This window comes from Hippocampus comes, unplaced genomic scaffold, assembly GCF_001891065.2.
Source record: "Hippocampus comes isolate QL1 unplaced genomic scaffold, H_comes_QL1_v1.1 scaffold132, whole genome shotgun sequence".
In the NCBI taxonomy this organism is placed as follows: Eukaryota; Metazoa; Chordata; class Actinopteri; order Syngnathiformes; family Syngnathidae; genus Hippocampus; species Hippocampus comes.
This window is the reverse complement of record NW_017805467.1, coordinates 3,028,509-3,044,524: the sequence shown is the minus strand read 5'-3', so window position 1 is coordinate 3,044,524 and position 16,016 is coordinate 3,028,509. Positions and strand designations below refer to the sequence as shown.

General features: G+C 40.4%; 1 protein-coding gene and 1 long non-coding RNA gene across 3 annotated transcripts in view; one reads left to right on the top strand and one right to left on the bottom strand.

The window, feature by feature from the left end:
• The window catches only part of rabgap1l (RAB GTPase activating protein 1-like), a 118,572-nt gene that overhangs the window by 94,220 nt on the left and 8,336 nt on the right, over window positions 1-16,016 (top strand). The window contains exons 19-21 of one of the 2 annotated variants that reach the window (XM_019875197.1): window positions 635-763; window positions 13,687-13,779; window positions 15,654-15,764. In XM_019875197.1, coding sequence (XP_019730756.1) covers window positions 635-763; window positions 13,687-13,779; window positions 15,654-15,764 — 333 coding nt within the window. Of the gene's footprint in view, window positions 1-634; window positions 764-6,223; window positions 6,479-13,686; window positions 13,780-15,653; window positions 15,765-16,016 lie in introns of those variants that run through there. The other variant, XM_019875196.1, reaches the window with a different exon arrangement.
• Window positions 7,784-11,340, bottom strand: LOC109518990 (uncharacterized). The gene is made up of 3 exons (XR_002168857.1): window positions 10,839-11,340; window positions 8,722-8,899; window positions 7,784-8,349 (listed from the first exon to the last, which is right to left on the bottom strand). It is a non-coding gene; the product is annotated as an uncharacterized LOC109518990 (long non-coding RNA).

Below are 16,016 nucleotides of genomic sequence, written 5' to 3'. Positions count from 1 at the left end.
CACAACCCTCGCTTCTTTTCACACACTGAATGGAGTAAACGCCACAGGATCACGTTGTAGACGTGCTGGTCAATCGTCTGGGCCACATTGAAAGGGAAAATTTCAAATTTCAAATCTTGTAACCCTCAGTCCTTGAACTTTTCTGACAAACCTTGTCTATATTTATTTAAATACATTTGGTCATGGGTGATCAGTCTAAATGGATAACATATGTAATTGTAACGGCATAGGTGGCACTAATAAATAAAACAATGATCCATAAAATTATGTATAATGTCCTTATTACAAGTTGGTCACCAATGGCCCAATGAATTTAAAAAATAATCCGTCCGGGAGTAGCAATGCAATGCATCACACCACAGTAGCCACCCACGGTGCACTTTGTTTGGTGATGCCTGTGGCGACGTGCATCCGTAGTTTGTATACTCTATGTATGTATTAAATGAAGAACCTAAAACGGTGAGAACATTCGTCTGCGATCTATGTCATGTACAATACTGTATGTTGCATTTGTGTAATGCGTGTATGTAGTTCCAATCAAGTGAAATACAAAACTGAACAATTTGGAGGAAAAATGTATCAAGCATGACTAATTTTTCCCCCTCCGCTCTCCATCTCACCTGTTCACCTGCAGACATCCAAAGAGGATCTCTTGCAGGCAGACTTTGAAGGCGCTCTCAAGTTCTTCAGAGTCCAGCTTCCCAAACGCTACAGAGCTGCAGAGAATGCCAGAAGGCTGATGGAGCAAGCTTGCAACATCAAGGTTTGACTCTTTCCAAGCACATGCAGCAAACGCTCATCTTCCTTTTAGCCAAGCACTGATTTCAGATTGTGTTTAACGATTAACAGCGATCGCAAATGTTTCACATAGAGTTTCTGTAATAACGCTTCAGTACAATTGACCATTTATTAAGATTCTTCATGCAAACAGATTCACTAAAACTTTAAAAACACATGACCGCAGCCAGTAGGGCTGGACTATATGTCTTTATCATATCGAGATCAAGATATTGTGTGAAAAAGTGTTTGCCGCCCTTCCTGATTTCTTATTTTTTTGCATGTTTGTCACACTTAAATTTTTCAGATCATCAAACAAATTAAAATGTTAGTCGAAGATAACACAAGTAAACACAAAATGCAGTTTTTAAAGTTCAAGTTTTTATTAATTAAGGGAAAATAAAATCCAAACCTACATGGCCCTGTGTGAAAAAGTGTTTGCCGCCTAGACCTAATAACTGGTTGGGCCACCCTTAGCAGCAACAACTGCGATCAAGCGTTTGTGATCACTTGCAATGAGTTTTTCACAGTGCTGTGGGGGAATTTTGACCAACTCATCTTTGCAGAATTGTTGTAATTCCGCTGCATTGGAGGGTTTTGGAGCATGAACCGCCTTTTTAAGGTTGTGCCACAGCATCTCAATAGGATTCAGATCAGGACTTTGACAAGGCCACTCCAAAGTCTTCATTTGGTTTTTCTTCAGCCATGACCCTTAAAATGCCATCCAGGCATCCAGGAGTCCATACATTGCCATGTAATGCATCAGTGCATGTGACACAAACATTGTTCTGTACGATGGTGGGTGGTTAATTAAAAAAAAATGTTTTTTTTTTCAAGCCACACAACACATCCATCCACATTCTGAACCACTTATTTTTACTACAGTCATGCATGGACAAATTGGTACATAACAACACACGCATGGATGCCATGTATACACACACACACACACACACACGCCCACAAACATAACAAACACTTCTGTTGTAGCATAACATTATTGATCATGAAAGCACAATTGTAGTACAATGTAAATTTAATTATTTCTGATTTATTGCTGACTTTGTTAATGTTGTTGCTGTCAGTAAGCTCTCATTAAAAAAAAAAAAAACCTACACTTTCCACATCCTTTTCGATTGATATTTAGTTTTTTCTTTTTCAGAAAATGCTTAGTTTTCACTCAACCTATAGTTAATATCGTTATCGAGATATCTGGCAAAAATATTGACATTTCAAATTTTAGCCATATGGCACAGCCCCAGTGTATCCAGGCAGCTTTCTCCAGTGTGCGTCCTGCTGTTTACTATGACGGAGTTTATAACTTTTTCTTCCTGTGGCTTTTATGGAACTTTGTTGACAATTATTGTTCATTGTTAATTACTTTATCAGAGTTTTATCAGATAGGTGGCTTGTATGGATACCAATCATAATTTTCCCACTGTCTTTCACTGATATTCCTCTATGCTATGTACCCACACACAAACATGTTATCATCCTCCTCTTGATGTGAGTGAGACTTAGGGCATTTCAAAAATTTGCTGAGGTCACCAGAGACCCAAACCAGTCCACAATGTAATACATTTGATTTCGTCCTTGTGAGTTGTGTGTGCCTGTATGTGTGTGAGAGAGAGTGAGAGAGAGGAAAGAGTTGGCAGATGAAATAGATAACGTTCCCTCCACCCTTTCCCAGTGTTGCTCTTCTTGAATGTACATAAAGTAAATATTTTACATATCAGGCATTTTTTTTTCGTCTCCTATCCAAAGACGATTTGAATGTTCTCTCTTTGAAAGCTTGTTGGTGACACGCGTGGCTGTTTGGGGGTGTCTCAGCACAGGTCATCCTGCAGTGTGTCATGTTTATCTTTGGTGCTTCTGTTGCATTTTCGGTCTCTAGTGCAATACAGTCCCAGAAAACATGGAATCTCATTTTTGGCTTGAGCATTTCAGTTCCATAAAATACTTTATCCAAAAAAAAAAAAACAAAAAAACATTGATACTCTTTGTTGTGTACGCATGCACAAGCTCATCAAACAACTTGTGTTCTTTTCTCTTTACATTCATACTTATGTTTTGATGAATTCAAAGCAATGTTGGATACATTGAATCATCCAATTGGGATGTTGGCATTAGCTGTGGAAGGGATTCGTAGATTCCGTTGGCCTTATATCATGTTCTTGGCAGATGAGGCTGTTGTTTGCACTCTTCAAGGTGCATTTTCTGAAGCTTCCTTCTTCCTTCTACTGTCTATTTTTAGACAAGTCACTCTTCAGTTTATGAAATAGAATTTTCCCCTGGGCAGTACTATAATGAGAAAGTCATTCAAAATGAGAGAATTGGGCAGTGAAGAGATGGATTGGAAAGAAGGAGGGGAAAAATTGCTTTCTTCTTCCACAAGACTCGTATTTATGTCTTTAACTCTTAAGTCAATATATATGCCAGCTCGCCAAGCATAAAGTCAAAATGATTCAAAGTTTCATTGAACCAGTCATTTTAAATCTAAATCTGTGCACCACTATGAGATAAAATCACTGATAAAAGGACATTTGCAGAAGGTTAAGCACATTTAAGCCATAGATGTTGCTGTAATTCCTTACGTGAGGTCATTTCAGCCAATCGGAATCATTTGCCTGCAACGTGAAAGCCAACAAACGAGAACTTGAATAAAATGAAATGTACTGACCGTAATATTTTAATTTACATCAGTGCGGAATCAAAATCTGAATGGCACTCGGATCAAAAATTAGTAACACAATAAATTAAACAAAGCAGCATACAATGAGAAAACAAACCAAAATCCTGGAAACCGTTCGATTGCCAACCAAGTTTATTCTCTCTTCTCTCCATCTCCTTTTTACATGTTTTTCTCTGTCGGCGTATAAAGCAGATCAGCGGAACTTTGTAAGCTGCTTAAAATAGCAAACACATTCCCTGCCACCTTGGCTTCATCAAAAGCAATAGGGTGGCTTAGCTTTTTTGAGGATTATGGGAAGAATTTCTCAAGATCTTTGGCATATTTTCGACTGAAGCGAGTGTGGGGACTTAGGTGTTCAAAAGTCATATATGCTCAATTTTTGCCTCAAAACGGAGCTCTTTCTTTGACTCAATATCACCGTCTAAATTCATACAGATTTTTGCAGATGAAAAGAATAGATATAAAGATTGTTTGAAGGAACAGTGACCTTTGGGTGTGTTCTTTCAGAAACATGTTTATTATGGACTATCTATCGATCTGTCTATCTATCTATCTATCTATCTATCTATCTATCTATCTATCTATCTATCTATCTATCGCTCATGTCCTATTTCCTCCTTGACTGTCACTATTCTTTCTGTGGATTAAAAAAAAAAAAAAAAAACGCATGCCAGTCCACACACAGCATTGAGTGAGTGGTCAACTGTTTTTTTTTTCTTCCCCTAATCTAAGTCGGCTTCTGAGGCATTGTGCCTTGTGCGGCAGGATTTACAACTAAAACTATCATAAATGCATGGGCAAATTGTAACAGAACAACACACAAGTAGTTAACGCATGCACATAAAGACAGCAAACACTTCTGTTGTAGCATAAAATTATTTATCATTCAGGCACAGTTGAACTACGACATGAATTTAGTTCTTTTTTTTTCATGTACAGTAATCCCTCGTTTATGGCGGTTAATGGGGACCAAAACCACCCGCGATAAACGACAATCCGCGAAGTAGCGTCCAATTAACATAAACAGGTAAAAAAAAAAAATTTTTTTTTTTTTAAATGGTCCACGAGAAGCTGCAAAACAACAGCGAGTCACATAGAGCAACATATACAGTGCTGTACTCCATGTATATGTAATTTTTATTTACTTATTTATTTATTTATTTTTTTATGTATGTTTGAAAAAATCCGCGATGCACTGAACCCGCGATAAACGAACCGCGAAGTAGCGAGGGATTACTGTATTGTCAACTTGGTTCATGTTGATGGTTGTCAGTTAGAAAAAATATTTGTCACATCCTTTTGGATTAATATATCGCTTTTTCTGGGAAGAAAAAAAAAGCTTAGTTTTCACTTAACACATCGTAATATTGTTACCGTGTTGATATGGAGTTACCTGGAAAAATATTGAGATCTGAAAATTGGTCCGTATCGCACGTGTGCGTGTATAAATGTATACCGTATTTTTCGGATTATACGTCGCTCCGGATTATAAATCACACGAGGCAAAAAATGCATAATTAAGAAGGAAAAAACATATATAAGTCGCACTGGAGTATAAGCCGCATTTTGGGGGAAAATTTATTTGATAAAATCCAACACCAAGAACATACAATTTAAAATAAAAATTAAATACCAAACAACACGCTGAGTAAGTGTACGATATGCTAACGTTATATGACGCATAAACGACGATCTGAGAATGTGCCTGGTATTTTCAAGTAACATACGAAGAGTTATTCGGATAACTCTAGCATAAAGAACATACTAACAAGTTCACCAAACCATCAATGTCACTCCACATCACTAAATCCAATGAAATCTTCATCCACTGTGTCACTTTAAAGCAACTCCACCAACTCCGGAGGTAGAAGATGCAGCGCTTCCTCTTCTACGTCGCTTACGTCAGACTCATCGTGGTTTTATCAATACAGGTCTAGAGCAGCCTCTTGCGGTTTAATGTGAAAATAACATGTGAAATGATATAATAATGTGTTAATAATTTCAGCCATAAATCGCACCCCCAGCCAAACTATGAAAAAAAATGTGACTTATAGTCCGGAGAATACGGTATGTATGTATGTGTATGTATAAATGCTTTCCCTCACATTTTAGGTCATCATAGCTGCCAATTACTCCATGATTACAGCAGCAATGACTTCATTGTTCACAGGAGTTAATCCGCTGTAATACCCAGACAAAATTACATGGGAAACAGGTTTCACCGGATTGCTAATGTAAAACAATGATAAATTACTTTTTTTTTCCCCTTTTTTTCTTTTTTTTTAGAGATCACATGTATATTCTACACCTTCAGTCATTTGAAGAGCAAAATGAATTGTGCAATTGTGCATCTGCTAAAGGGGAAGCTTGTTTTGACCTCATGAAACAATAATATGTAGTCAGGAAAAACAAGCCATTCTGCTCGACAGCTTCCTTTTTATGTATCTCTAGTATAGGTGTGAACAAAGCATTAGAAAGAACTCTCGTCATGTTGGATTCAATTAAATGAATATTTCAGACTGTCTAAAAAGGAGAGGAAATGAGAAGGAATCGGTCAGCGGAAAAGAAGGAAAAGCAAAGTCATCATCCTCCTTTGTCATACACTGCTAGTGTTTCAGGGAGGGGATGGAGGGGGGTGAGAAACAAACAGGTGTGTTGTACTGTTCACTCACTTCCCCCGCCACCCTCTGCTCAGTGGGCAGGGCTCAACTCCTGAGTGAGAGACTCTTGAAAGCAACCAGTCTTCTCTCTTCTATCAGACAGAGAAGCAAGCGCTGTCAGCCGCGCGCTTCTTTCTTGGGTCCCCGACTCGCGCTTCCTCATCTTGGTTCATTTCTTCTCTTCCGCTTCCTCCTCGCTGCTGGGTGCGAGCGAGCGGGAGTCGAGATGATGCAGGAGGTGTCCATCGTGGTGGCTTACGATGCTCATGTTGTTGAGCGGCCGGGTGAAGAGGACACTCTGGCCCGTTTGGTTGCCCACTCCAGACCTGTCAGAGCGCCTCGACCTGTGGTATGTCCGTACTGTATTGGTTAGTTTTGCGCTTTATGCATTTTTAATTGCGTTGGGATTTCATCAGCATCATTATACTCTAACTACACATTTATTTATGAGGTGAAAACTGCTAGTGGTAGGGTGATGGTTGTTTTGGGTGGAAAAGCTTTGTCACTCAGCTCTGCTCCAAAGTGAGGTTTGATTCAATGTGTTACATATGAATTTGGAATCAATGGAGACTTTGTGTGTGCGTGTGTGTGTGTGTGTGTGTGTGTGTGTGTGTGTGCGTGTGCGTGTGCGTGTGCATGTGTGTGTGTGTGTGTGTTAGGGGGAGCTGGTTTGTTTGCCTCACGTGGCTAATTGAATTCCATGGCCTAGTTTTTCCTGGGATGTCCACTTGCCTTTGTCCTTATTTCAATTTTCAAACTCTTCTGGGCCGCCAAGGGGCCGAGGCCTCATCATCATACGCACACACATGCGCACGCATGCAAGCACGCACACACGCTTAGCAAGATACAGTAATACCGAGTACGGCACTCGAGCTGCAGCATGTGATCTGAACCTGGGGAACAACTCCATTTTCAAGTGCTACTATTCAGGTCATGAAATCTCATGGTGGGCCTGGTACCATCTCCTGCAGAACCACAACTTTAATCACATTACAATTGTCCATAGTAACCATCCATATACAGTATGTTGCTTGCGACTCCTTGATGGTAAGGACCCTGTTTCAGCATCTGACATCCGATTATTGCACTTAAAACAATTCACGACTGAAGCTTTAACCCGCAATAATCACAAGTGCCCTTGGTTGTCTGTTGTTTGCTATTTATTGTTTGTATTTGTTTATATGTATACATTTATGTATTTTATGCAGTTCAGTGTGCTGCCCTTATTTTTAGCTGTGTGTGTTTCAATGCACCACATGTTTGCACTGTGGTTGAGAAAGGAAAGTAACTTCATTTGTGCTCTATGTTGCACATAGAGCATATTTGACAATAAAGCTTGACTTTGACTTAAAGGAAGAAAATGTTGGCATCAGCATAATTTTTTTTAATGAGGAGTCATACAGCAACCATCGTGCAATTGAAGGTGGGGAGTATGGATCTATCTGGAATTTTAACACCTTGGAAAATATTCAAACAATCGCTCCATACGCCTCATAGATATTGGCTACAAAGTTAAGTACAATGACACATATATGCGATCCCATACAATATTTGATAATTCTAGCTTTGAAGAAAGTGCGTGCATGCGTGTGAATGTGCGCAAGCGCGTGCGATTGTGTGTGTGTGTGTGTGTGTGTGTGTGTGTGTGTGTGTGCGTGCGTGCGTGCGTGCGTGCGTGCGTGCGTGCGTGCGTGCGTGCGTGCGTGCATTTCACTCCTGACTTGTTAATATTTTGCTTACAGTTCTCAGTAGGCAGTGCAGTTATACACCATCACATTATATCCATGACATACATTCATATTAAATAAAAACGTTTTGGGACAATGTCAATTGAAACCGACCATGAAGATTCTCCTAAAAGTAGATTTCTTTTTTCCTCAGTGGGTGCTTTTTCATTTGCTTGGTCATGCTCTGTAGTGTGTTTTGTTAAGGATGATTGGATTGACTGCATCTTTTTTTTTTCCAATTACTTCTGGTTTTAGGGTGTCATCTATATACATTAGTAATGACGCTTCCACGTGGCTAGCACAGTCTTCCTAATGCATACCTTATTATATTGATATGTAAAGGTGCTGTAGTTTCTTCCACAAAAAGTTTGCAAACGACAATCTTCATTGCCACTTTTCTATTGAATGGCTGTACTAGGCTCCGCTTGCTTTGCTTTTTGGGCGGTCTGTTTCCCCCACTTCAAAGTTTCACCGCTTCAGTAGTCATGAGAAACTATGAAAAACACACCACAATGAATCAGTCAGAAAGACACCCTACCAACAACAATGAAGGAGAACAAGTCCCCCTTTAATTGTTTGCACGTGGCTGCAAACGAGAAAGGGCACAGCAACAAAGCACCAGAGTAAGAAAACATTCTCCTGTGTGTTATTTGTGTCATTTCTATCAATTTATCATCAAATGTTAAACTGAAGAATCAACCCCACATTTGTTCAATTGATGCCTTACGTATCCTCCAGGATATGGTATCCATTTAGCAAGCTTGGAACCCCAGCAAACCAGGCAGCATAAATAATACCTGCCAGTATCTGGTTCCACCTGCCAGTGTCATTTGTGAATCGAGCCACGGCAAGCCACCTCTAATACCTGCCAGTATCTGGTTCCACCTGCCAGTGGAAATGTGTCATTTGTGAATCGAGCTACGGCAAGCCGCCTCGGTTCTGCGGTGGAAAAGGGGCGTGTTTGTCAGCCCTTTGAGTGACCTTGTGTTCTGTCTTCATCCTGCCTCTCAACTGGGACCTCCCACTGTGTGCAGCAGTTTCACCTGGTGACACATTTTAAGTGAGAAACACTCAAGAAGTCAAGGGTATGCTTGATGAACTCATTCGAGTCTCCTGGATTGCCAGCCATTTTTGTGCTTTTTGACTGATCTTTCAAGATGCGCAGATTATCGTGTTCTGTGACAGTTTATTCTAAGCACTGAACCCACCAAAAGAAAGAGTAGACGCTCTTCTTTAAGGGAAACAAGAAGTTTGTTACCATCTTTTTCCGTTGTTTAAGATGATAGCTGGTAGGTTTAAGAGCGGCAGATGCTGAACCTGGCAAGGGCCAGTTTGAAACGTGAATCACTCAAAGGGCTTCTCCACAGCATCAATCTGGGACTGCTCCGGAATGACATTGTGTTGCGGCAACTTCACTTTTGTTTCGAGCAATCCTGGCAACGGATGTCGCTGCCTTGTTTTGACCGGCTGAGTCCTGTTGTCTCGATGATTGGCGCAGATGGCATCATGGCGTTGAGTGAATAAATATGCGGATGAAGGACGCCTTAAGTAATATGATGTTGATTTTTTTAATCAAGCCAATTCCGCATATGCCACCCCCCAAGCACATTGTTGCCTTGTGGGTGCGTCTCGGTCTTACAATAACATGTCTTGTGCACAGGTGAAAGTGCTATGTTTGAGTTTTGGCTTTCTCATTTTTTTATGAGCAGCTCGGGAAATGTGTCTGTAATTGCTGGGCGGTCTGTTAAAATGTTGAAGATCATGGCGTTGAGTGAATAAATATGCGGATGAAGGGCGCCGTAATATGATGTTGATTTTTTTTAATCAAGCCAATTCCGCATATGCCGCCCCCCCAAGCACATTGTTGCCTTGTGGGTGCATCTCGGTCTTACAATAACATCTTGTGCACAGCACAGGTGAAAGTGCTATGTTTGAGTTTTGGCTTTCTCATTTTTTTATGAGCAGCTCGGGAAATGTGCCTGTAATTGCTGGGCGGTCTGTGAAAAAATGTTGAAAGTATTTATTACTGTACTGAAAATGGGGCGGAGCGGCTCTCCTAGAAAGCCCTGACATGGCCTTGTCAAATGCTTGTGTAATAGATGCTTCAATCATAATGCAATTTTGTGACACTTGTTGTCTGAAGTCAACCATAAACCAGAATCCGAAGAAAGGGATGCGTTGCATTAATACCTTTGCTCTGTGGTCCGATTGTACAATTTGCCAAATGAACTTATATTTTTAATTTCCTGACTGAAGCTTATTTTTAGGAACTCAAGAGACCCGATATGTGATTTACTTTACTACATGTGTTAGTGTCATCAACAGACAGGGTAACACAGTGTTAATCTGTCCTCATTGTGTTCATATGGTCAATATTTTTGGCCAACCTGCGCATACCACGCTGCCTTGAGTCTCATTGAGTTCGCAAAGTGGGCCCATATTCTCTTAACTCTGAGGAAAATGTTTGTCCTGTACATAACAATGTCATGTTCATATGTGGCCCGGTGGTCGACCGGTTAGTACATTGGCCTCACAGTGCAGAGGCGCATGGTTTGATTCCTGATCCGGCCTTCCTGTATGGAGTTTGCATGTTCTCCGTGCCTGCGTGGGTTTTCTCCGGGTACTCCTGTTCCCGCCCACATTCCAAAAACATGCGTGGCAGGGTAATGAAACACTCTAAATTGTCCCTTGGTGTGAGTGTGAACGTGGATGGTTGTTCTTCTGTGTGTGAGTGTGAACGTGGATGGTTGTTCATCTGTGTGTGCCCTGCGATTGACTGGGAACCGGTTCAGCGTGTCCCCCGCCTACTGCCCGAGGACAGCTGGGATAGGCTCCAAACGCGCTCGCCGCATTCGTGAGGACATGCGGATTAAAAATGGATGGATGAATGGATGTTCATGTCTTAAAAGTTACTTTCAAAGGATAACGGGCCAATGCACAGTTCAGCACATGGGGAACAGTAGTAGTAGAATTTGGTTTTACTTTGCTGTCTGTTTGTAGTCGTCATTGTCAGAAATTGTGGTCTCTGGGCGCAACGTGCAGACCTAGCACAGCAACATCCAAGCTGGTTCAAAGCAAGACTGTTTTTGGAGGTTCTACTCAGTGTCTTCTTGCTATGTTGCTGGGCTTTATACCACAAACAAGACACAAGTCTGCATCACAGAGGAAGAACACATGACCACAATCCCCAAATGTAACAGTTGGCACTATGGCGATGTTGTTTCCACACAGGGGAGATCAAATTACCGCCCACTTGGAACAGACACACACAGAAACAGCTCGATATCGTGAGTCTTGAGTGTCGTCGCATCTTTTTTTTTTCCAGCTGATTTAGTTAAAACAGCTCAGTTAATGAATCATATGCGTTTTCTTCAGACAACTTGGACGTCAATCATTTGTTTTTATTTTTTCAGGAATGATCATAATTTGGAATCCATTTGAAGGCAAAATTCTGCTTTCTAGGTCACCATACTCTGTATCTTAACTGAACACTGGGGAAAGTTTTCGTTCAACTACGAAGTTCTGCTCCTGATTTGAACTTTCTTATTCAAGTTTAGTGAAGACAAATGATGGTAGCGACTTGTGTTTTCAGCACAAAAAATGTTCAAACAGTTTCAAATACCGGTACTCACTTTATACGGCTAGAAAAAATGTACAGATATATATATGAAATAATCTTGTCTGGAACTTGATTATTATGTGCATGCTTTATTCTCACATTATCCTGAATGGTTTCCGTTGATTTTGCAACAGTGAAAGCTAGAAGCTGTGCAACACGAACCACAATACCACAACGTTGTCAGAAGCAACAGCCACTGTTAGGGCTGACAGTTAGTATGTTTCAGAATTTTATTTGTTTTTATTGGCATCAAGTAGTGGCACGTTATGGTTTCTTATTACTGTTTACAGACTGAAGACTCTGTTCCGATACTGTTTATTGCTGTTAACATTATCACATTATCAACTGTTATTAATGTTAATTAACAAACCCCGATTCCAATGAAGTTGGGACCTTATGTAAAACGTTAATGAAAGCAGAATACAATGATTAGCAAGTGCTTTCTTTTTACCTATATTCACTTGGATACACTCCGAAGATCTTGAATAATCAAAGTAATGGATTATTGGGTTTTTTTTTGCAAATATTCTCGCTGGAAACATCTTCTAAAAAAGCTACTATGCAACAAAAGACTAGCAAAGTTGAGGAATGCTCATCAAACACCTGTTTGGAACATTCCACAGGCGAACAGGTTAAATGGAAACAGGTGATTGTCATGATTTGGGAGAAAAGAGAGCACCCCTGAAAGGCTCCGTTGCTCACAAGCAAGGATGGGGCAAGGTTGACCACTTTGTAAATATCTGCATGAGCAAATAGCCTGACAATTTAAGAACAACATTTTTCAATTTACAATTGCAAGGACTTTAGGAATTTCAACATCTGTGATCCTTAATATCTTTTCTTTTTTCTTTTTTTTTTTTTTTTGAGAATCCGAAGAAATTCCTGTACGTAAATGGCTAAGCCGAAAAAAACAACATTGAGTGCTCGTGACCTTTGATCCCACCAGGTGGCACTGCATTATAAACTGGCATCCTTGTGTAAAGATTATTTGCCACTTGTATTCAGAATGCTTCATGAAAGCCATAAATCAAGAACACCCAGCCCGATCTCATCTGTGTTGGGCTGGACCAAAGCGAAAAAGTGTGCTGTGGTCTGACGAGCCCACATTTCAAATTGTTTTGGAAATCAAGGATGTTTTGTCCTCAGGGCCTAACACCAGAAGAAACATATGGATTGTTTTCAGCGCAAAGTTAAAAAAAAATACAAAAAAAAACTTTATCTGTGTGTTAATGCCCGCGGCACAGGTAACTTGCACACCCGTGAAAACACCATTCATGCTGACAGGTACATTAAGGCAACATAAGCTGCCATTCAAAAATTGTCTTTTACAGTGATGTCTCTGTTTATTCCAGCAAGACAATGCCAAGCCGCATTCTGCAAGTGTTACAACAGATTGGCTTTGTCGTACAAGAGTGCGGTTACGAGAATGGCCTTAGAATGGCCTGCCAGCAATTCAGACCTGTCTGCCATTGAAAATGTGTGCCGCATTATGAAGCACAAAATCTGACAAAGGTGACCCCGAACTGGAGAGCAACTGACATTGTACACCAAGCGAGAAGGGGAAAGAATTCCACCGACAAAGCTTCAACATTTCGCGTCCTCGGGTTGCTTGACCTCGCCATTTAACGCTTATTGACTGCTGTTAAAAGGCAAGGTCACTCAACGCAGTGCTAAACCTAGCCCTCTTCCCAGGTTTTTGAACGTGTTCCAGGCAACAAATTCAAAATGAGTAAACATTTGCAAAAATGATAATAATAATAATAATAATAATAATAATAACATTGATCAGTTTGAACATCCAATGTATTGTCTTTGTAGTGTCTGCGGTTGTATTGTATTGTAGAGGTTGAAAAGGGATTTGCAAATATTTGTATTCTGCTTTTATTTATTCACATTTTACACAACGCTGAGAGGTTTGCACCTTTTCTTATACGCTTTTTTTTTATATCCATTCTGCAAATAACTTTAACTGTTTAGGATCTAGTTCCTGCGATGTAAGGAACAGAAGCTATCATTGTGAATATTATGACGATGCGTTTGCCTACCTTTCTTCAAAGATCAAATACTGACTGACTATATTGGTGTCAACAATATGAATGAACTTGTAGTGTTTGACCATTCGCTTCCAAATTAAATAACCCCTGCTTTGTCTCACAAAGCGCTGACTCTTGTGTGTGCACAGTGCATTAATTGTGCGTTTTGTATTTTTAGGTTCCAACCAAGAAGCTTAAGAAATTTGAGAAAGAGTATCAGACGCTGAGAGAGAGCCAGCTCCAACAAGAGGACCCCATTGACCGATACCAGGTACAAACACACACACACACACACACACACACACCTTTCAGCTCAGTGTATCTTATATTTCAACATACATTCAAAATCAGCTAAAGGTGCTGATCGGCTTTTTAAATGTATTGTCATCTTGCTTTTTTCACACTGAAACTTTTGATCCTAAAGCACAAGTTTTATGCTCGCCATGTGAAATGTGCTGTAGAAATCAAATTGATGATGTATAGCGGATACGTTGAATACGTTGCTGTCTCTTGTATTGAAACACTGTTTGGACATTGTTCTCACAAGCTTCTCTACCGTTACTTTTCAAGTGTTAAAGTTATATTTAGCATCCTTGCTGAGATTAGAATTTTGTGAGTGCGCCTTCCTCATGTCCTGCTTTCTATTTTCCATTATTCAGGCTCGAAATGTGACTTCTATCACTGTTCAACATCTCTCGTATCTATTCTTGGTACTGTCAGCGATTCGCTGCCCTTAAAAAGGTTTTTGAAGATTCAGACACTGAAACTGCTGTGGCACTTGGTCTCACTTGTTCAGCTTGACTGGACAATTTTATTGTTTGGTTTCCTCCAAATCAGTCATTTTAAGCGGCAATTCAATTCATTGCGACATTTGGTGAAAGTAAGTTATGTTCCCATGCCGCTAGTTTCTGTTCAAGTAGAATGTGCTTACTGAGATCAAATCCAATAAAAAGTCATAATATAATGACGCCAAAAACCTTCGCTTTCTTCTGTACTCGGTATTATGAATCCATAGAGAATTGTTGAATACATGAGCGGTGCACATAACCGAGTTGCAATCGAAACTATAAGTTGCTGCTTTTGAAAAGAAGGAAGGAAACGTTTACTTTTGATAAGAAGTTGAGCTACAGTCGTTTCCTCTTCCATCAATCGAGAGGCTGTATAGGGCCAAGAAGTAAGTTCCTTTTCGGTGACGACCGCAGTTTTTGAGGGGGCATACCTTGCTACCATTGTTCTGTGGTTTAGTAACTGTCATTTTCCGTCTTCTTGTTGTGTCGTGTCGTTTTATTTTGCTTATGTTGCTTCATAAGAGTGACAAAAGTCAGAGTAGAGAGGGAGAGGCTGGAAGTTGCTGGCGAGAGAAGGGAAACTCCCATCATGTGGATCATGTGTTGAAGTTTAGTTTGTGGTGCTGCAGCCTTGATAGCAAGACTCTGGATTGCAGATCGTGGTAAGATCTTTCTGCTCCCTCTAAGGATTTATTGTGAGAAGATAACACAAACGATCATTAATTTTGTGGGGACTTTGATTAATGTGATTTGAGGCTATTGTGTCAATTTCCCCAAGGGAAATGCACAACGTCAGAGGAAGTGTAAACATCGCAAGGGATTTGAAGAGATAAAAGGTCATGCATGGGCATTTTCAGCAGTAGAATCTACCAACAGGACCTCACTGTAATTATTCTAATTAAGCTTGTTACTGACAGGAAGTACCAAATTGGATAACAAGAGTGACATTCAAACTACCTCTCTTTCTTCTACAAAGCGATGGTCTCATTAGATAAAACTATGCAAGGAATGTACCTCATCCAAGCTCAGTATTCATACATACGCGCACTTTGTATTTTCAGATTTAAGTTCTAAACTACAGGCAAAAGAGATTGCTGTTGTATAAAAGTTTTCCATATCACGTGGCTGTGTCATTATTAAATCAACGGTGTCATGTGAAAGACTTTTCAAGGCAGTCATGAGATTCCAGTGATGGGCTACAATAGTCATGCTATTTTTTTCAGATGAATTTTACTTATAGGGGGATGTTCAAAAAAAGGCAACGAGCGAAAGGCATTTAAAAGAAGGAAATTGAGGAATATGACATGTTTGTTGTCAATATTACAAGAGGTCATTGAGTATGTGTTTGTGTTTACAGAGGGAGAACCGCCGTCTCCAAGAGGCCAGTATGCGGCTCGAACAGGAGAATGACGACTTGGCCCATGAACTGGTCACCAGTAAGATTGCCCTCAGGAATGACCTTGACCAGGTAATTAGAATTCTAAGATGTCATCTTTCACAAGAACCGTTCCAAGTCGATCATATAACCATCCATTTACTTGCGCTTATCCTGGGTTGAGTAACGGGGGCAGCAGCTTTAGCAGAGAAGTCCAGACCTTCCTCTCCCCAGCCACTTCCTCCAACTCTTTTGGGGAGGGTCCCGAGATGTTCCCAGGCGAGCTGGGAGAAATTGTCCCTCCAGCATGTCCTGGGTCGTCTCTGGTGCCTCCTCCCTGTGGGA